The sequence below is a fragment of the Amblyraja radiata genome, chromosome 5 (genome assembly GCF_010909765.2).
Source record: "Amblyraja radiata isolate CabotCenter1 chromosome 5, sAmbRad1.1.pri, whole genome shotgun sequence".
In the NCBI taxonomy this organism is placed as follows: Eukaryota; Metazoa; Chordata; class Chondrichthyes; order Rajiformes; family Rajidae; genus Amblyraja; species Amblyraja radiata.
Window position 1 is genome coordinate 101,440,268 of NC_045960.1, and position 6,000 is coordinate 101,446,267.

The 6,000-nt window shown below is 41.1% G+C and overlaps 1 protein-coding gene across 6 annotated transcripts in view; it reads left to right on the forward strand.

Annotated features, from left to right (window-relative positions):
• adgrb3 (adhesion G protein-coupled receptor B3) overlaps window positions 1-5,788 on the forward strand; it is a 713,405-nt gene extending 707,617 nt beyond the window's left edge. For all 6 annotated transcript variants that reach the window (XM_033021883.1, XM_033021886.1, XM_033021887.1 and 3 more), the window contains one exon: window positions 4,988-5,788. In XM_033021883.1, coding sequence (XP_032877774.1) covers window positions 4,988-5,176 — 189 coding nt within the window. In that variant the 3' untranslated portion in view covers window positions 5,177-5,788. The remainder of the gene's footprint in view (window positions 1-4,987) is intronic.
• The last annotated feature ends 212 nt before the right edge of the window (window positions 5,789-6,000 follow it).

Genomic DNA, 6,000 nt, shown 5'->3' on the forward strand with positions numbered 1-6,000 from the left:
CAGAAGGCCTGTAGTAAAATGCACCACATTGCAAACAAAATGCACCAGGGCACCCCCTGCCCCATGATCAGTGGAAATATCTGCAATTCCTATATGGGTTCATCAATCAACATTCAGCCAACAGCACTGGAGTGGAAGCAAGGCAACCGTAGTCCTGAGGGACTGCATAATCAGGAGATGTAGAAAGGAAATTCCAGAGCCTTTGCTTCAGTAGCTGCAGGCACAGGTACCAATAGAAAAGCACTGGAGACCACAGCTGAGGAACAAGGATATGTTATACAGTTGTGGGATTTCAGAAATAGAGAGGGTAAGGTTATGAAGGGATTTGAATATTGGAATAGGAATTTAAAAATTGAAAACATCAGGAACATTCCCACAGGACACAAGCATTGCACATAATTGTTTTAGCGGTACAATAGAATATTTGGTTAACCACACATGTTGCATCATTGATTCTTGTGGCAATTTGTTCCTTGAAATGAAATGATTGGCTGCTGGTTAGTTATTAGCTCCTTCAGCAAACACGTGGTTTGTCCAAGTTAAAAACTTGCTTCACACACCACACAAACCTCAGTCCTCAGGGTTTCCTTCAGCAGATGCAAACAAACTGAAGAAACTATTGAATACAATAGTAATGCCCCTGTCCCACTTAGGAAACCTGAACAGAAACCTCTGGAGACTTTGCGCCCCACCCAAGGTTTCCGTGCGGTTCCCGGAGGTTTTTGTCAGTCTCCCTACCTGCTTCCACTAGCTGCAACCTCCGGCAACCATCTGCAACCTCCGTGAACTGCACGGAAACCTTGGGTGGGGCGCAAAGTCTCCAGAGGTTTCCGTTCAGGTTTCCTAAGTGGGACAGGGGCATTAGACACAAAGTGCTGGAGTAACCTAGTGGGTCAGGCAGCATTTCTGGGGGGAAAAAGAATAGGTGACATGTTGGGTCAGGACCCTTCTTCAGACATGCAATACAATGCATTTATTTTGACTAGCCACCCACAGGTTTCAAAGGGAAATCAATGCCCTTGGTTACACGTGGAGACTGTCAGTGAATAGGAATGCTTTTCTCCCTGTAGATTTGTAAGATTGCAACTGTGTATTTTTTGTTATTTTAAAGTTGGGGTTAATGGAATTAAGTCGTCATCTGTCTGAATGGTGGTACAGAGACAAAGGCGGGGACAGCCTAATTGTATTCCTGTATTATGCCCCACACACCATTCTGGAAGGAAGACTTGTGGGGCATTGAGCCACCTACACAATCTATTGTGATTGACTAGAGAGAAAGTGAACCTGAGGCCCCCTCATGCTGCTGCAGCAGTTGATTTTCTGCGAGCATTGTTTCCCAGCCATTCTGCAAAGTGCAATCCTGGAATCTCCAATGAGGCTTCTACGGGGGGAGGTGAATTAAGTCTTAATTGCTGAGCAGTGCTCTTGCTTGGTATCCGATACATAGCTTGCAGACATGAACGCCACTGGACGCACATTCTAACTGGGTCTGGAAATGCAGCTGATGATGGGAAAACTGCATCTCTTGTGGATAAATGCACTCCAATAAACAAAAAAAAGTGGATTGTTACTTTTTAAGGATGAGAAAGCAACAACTAAGACTATTTTAATTGTATAAGCAGTTTATTAGACAAGGGAGTCGTGGGGAAGGGGAAGAGTGCAGGAAAGTGGTACTAAAGCCAACATTGAAGCAGCCTTCCTGTTGTATAATGATACAACCATATAACCATATAACAATTACAGCACGGAAACAGGCCATTTCGACCCTTCTAGTCCGTGCCGAACACGTATTCTCCCCTAGTCCCATATACCTGTGCTCAGACCATAACCCTCCATTCCTTTCCCGTCCATATAACTATCCAATTTATTTTTAAATGATAAAAACGAACCTGCCTCCACCACCTTCACTGGAAGCTCATTCCACACAGCCACCACTCTCTGAGTAAAGAAGTTCCCCCTCATGTTACCCCTAAACTTCTGTCCCTTAATTCTTAAGTCATGTCCCCTTGTTTGAATCTTCCCTACTCTCAGTGGGAAAAGCTTATCCACGTCAACTCTGTCTATCCCTCTCATCATTTTAAAGACCTCTATCAAGTCCCCCCTTAACCTTCTGCGCTCCAAAGAATAAAGCCCTAACTTGTTCAACCTTTCTCTGTAACTTAGTTGCTGAAACCCAGGCAACATTCTAGTAAATCTCCTCTGTACTCTCTCTATTTTGTTGACATCCTTCCTATAATTAGGCGACCAAAATTGTACCCCATACTCCAGAATTCGCCTCACCAATGCCTTGTACAATTTTAACATTACATCCCAACTTCTATACTCAATGCTCTGATTTATAAAGGCCAGCACACCAAAAGCTTTCTTTACCACCCTATCTACATGAGATTCCACTTTCAGGGAACTGTGCACAGTTATTCCTAGATCCCTCTGTTCACCTGCATTCTTCAATTCCCTACCATTTACCATGTACGTCCTATTTTGATTTGTCCTGCCAAGATGTAGCACCTCACACTTATCAGCATTAAACTCCATCTGCCATCTTTCAGTCCACTCTTCCAACTGGCATAAATCTCTCTGTAGACTTTGAAAATCTACTTCATTATCCACAACCCCACCTATCTTAGTATCATCTGCATACTTACTAATCCAATTTACCACACCATCATCCAGATCATTGATGTACATGACAAACAACAGTGGACCCAACACAGATCCCTGTGGCACCCCACTAGTCACTGGCCTCCAACCTGACAAACTACCATCCACCATTACTCTCTGGCATCTCCCATTCAGCCACTGTTGAATCCATCTTGCTACTCCACCATTAATACCCAACCATTGAACCTTATTAACCAACCTTCCATGAGGAACCTTGTCAAAGGCCTTACTGAAGTCCATATATACAACATCCACTGCTTTACCCTCATCAATTTCCCGAGTAAACTCTTCAAAAAATTCAAGAAGATTAGTCAAACATGACCTTCCAGGCACAAATCCATGTTGACTGTTCCTAATCAGACCCTGTTTATCCAGATGCTTATATATATTATCTCTAAGTATCCTTTCCATTAATTTGCCCACCACTGACGTCAAACTAACAGGTCTATAATTGCTAGGTTTACTCTTAGACCCCTTTTTAAACAATGGAACAACATGCGCAGTACGCCAATCCTCCGGCACTATTCCCGTTTCTAATGACATTTGAAATATTTCTGTCATAGCCCCTGCTATTTCTACACTAACTTCCCTCAATGTCCTAGGGAATACCCTGTCCGGACCTGGCGACCTATCCACTTTTATATTTCTCAAAAGTGTCAGTACTTCCTCTTCTTTGAATCTCATAGTTTCCATAGCTACTCTACTTGTTTCCCGTACCTCACATAATTCAATATCCTTCTCCTTGGTGAATACCGAAGAAAAGAAATTGTTCAATATCTCCCCCATCTCTTTTGGCTCTGCAGATAGCTGTCTACTCTGACTCTCTAATGGACCAATTTTATCCCTCATTATCCTTTTGCTATTAATATAGCTGTAGAAACCCTTTGGGTTTACTTTCACCTTACTTGCCAAAGCAACCTCATATCTTCTTTTAGCTTTTCTAATTTCTTTCTTAAGATTCTTTTTACATTCTTTATACTCCTCAAGCACCTCATTTACTCCATGCTGCCTATAATTATTGTAGATCTCCCTCTTTTTCCGAACCAAGTGTCCAATTTCCCTTGAAAACCATGGCTCTTTCCCTTGAAAAACATGGGACTGAAGGGGTCTACTGTTCCGATTGCTGCATCCTTGCACAACGGGCACACACTTTTATGGCTAATTATCATAGACAAACATCCAAAGGTGCCCTACTGGATCATCACAAACAAAATAAAAAGATGTTGTGCCATAGAGCTTTGTTGTTACACTCTCAATTTTATACACTAAAATGGTTAATGTATTTTAAAAGACTGCAAATTAGTTTTGCCTACTCCCTCTTAGGAGATTGATGTGGTGTTTAAGGAAGGCATTACAAGTGGAAAGTGATGAATTTGGGGGTAAAATACCACAAGCAGGCAGTGAAGAAAGCGAATGGTATGTTAGCATTCATAGCGAAAGGATTTGAGTATAGGAGCAGGGAGGTTCTACTGCAGTTGTACAGGGTCTTCGTGAGACCACACCTGGAGTATTGCGTACAGTTTTGGTCTCCTAATCTGAGGAAAGACATTCTTGCCATAGAGGGAGTACAGAGAAGGTTCACCAGACTGATTCCTGGGATGGCAGGACTTTCATATGAAGAAAGACTGGATAGACTCGGCTTGTACTCGCTATAATTTAGAAGATTGAGGGGGGATCTTATAGAAACTTACAAAATTATTAAGGGGTTGGACAGGCTAGATGCAGGAAGATTATTCCCGATGTTGGGGAAGTCCAGAACATGGGGTCACAGTTTAAGAATAAAGGGGAAGTCTTTTAGGACCGAGATGAGAAAAACATTTTTCACACAGAGAGTGGTGAATCTGTGGAATTCTCTGCCACAGAAGGTAGTTGAGGCCAGTTTATTGGCTATATTTAAGAGCGAGTTAGATGTGGCCCTTGTGGCTAAAGGGATCAGGGGGTATGGAGAGAAGGCAGGTACAGGGATACTGAGTTGGATGATCAGCCATGATCATATTGAATGCGGTGCAGGCTCGAAGGGCGAATGGCCTACTCCTGCACCTATTTTCTATGGTTCTATGTTTCTACAAGAGTTTGTGGTTGTTGTAGCTAACGGCATGGTCACTATTGATGGAACAGTTAGAGAGAGTGCTGAGATGGAGGAGGGCATGAATGAAAGGAGAGATGAGGCCACAGAGGTATTTGACAACATCAAAATGAGTTTTTAAAATTGTATTGGCTGCCTGTCTGAAATGATATCCCTTTGATGATACTTAAACATTACAGCAAGCTTTGTGAAGTTAAAATCAATAAGTACCACTAATGCTGCATTCATGTGTTTTTACAGGACAACCCAACACCCAGCAAGCATGAATGGGACACTTACAAGAACCCTAGTGACTACCAACACTATGCGCCAATGAATGTATTGGATACAGACACAAAAGAAGCATTAGAATTGAGACAAGCTGAATGGGAAAAGTGTCTCTCTATACCCTTAGATGTGCAGGAAGGGGATTTTCAAACTGAAGTTTAAATTCAAGTCAATTATAAATGAAATCTCTTGCACTTGCACTTCAGAAATTTTTACAAAAAACCTGGTCTGTACGTCTGGACTCTCTTAGAGTAATTTAGGGACTTTATGCACCAGGAATAAGATGTCCATGTCTTTAACATTTCTCACTACCTTATTTAGTGAGAATACAAGATGTACAATTATTACCATCATGTGTTGTACGTTAATGTGGAATGAATTTGTAAGGTAATCTTTATAGATAAACCTCAAGCAAAGATACATGTTGTACTAGCTTCATTTGGTTTAGTTTTAAAAAGAAAACTTCACCATGAAGCGCAATGTATATATTTATGCAGTTTTTAAGATTTATAACAGTCTGTTTGGCCATTACTACACTTTTTACTTTATAATATAAAAGCAAACAATTTTCTGTCATTTAAATGAATGGTTGTTGAGCTACGTTCTTCATTGCTTTCAATGCAATAAAGTAATACTCTCACTTTTATATGAATAATATATTTCACATCTTTATTATTGCAGATCTCACACGAAAGCACAGAAATAGCTTTCTTGGCTGCAAACGTGTATAAAATATTTAAAATGTTGTATGGTGTAAATAAATTTTTGTCTACATATTAGTTTCATCTACTTCCTACATTTTATAGACCAGTCCACAGTTGGAGCAGTTCCTGGTGATGTCTCAAATGTCCCTCGGCCATTGGATGCAGATATTGCACACTATTTTGTTTTAAACTTCAAATTCAGGTCAGCCTGAAGACCACCAGTGTACACGGGTTCCAAATAATACATTAGCTCTCAGAAGCTTCCTCAGTTTCTTTGGCTAC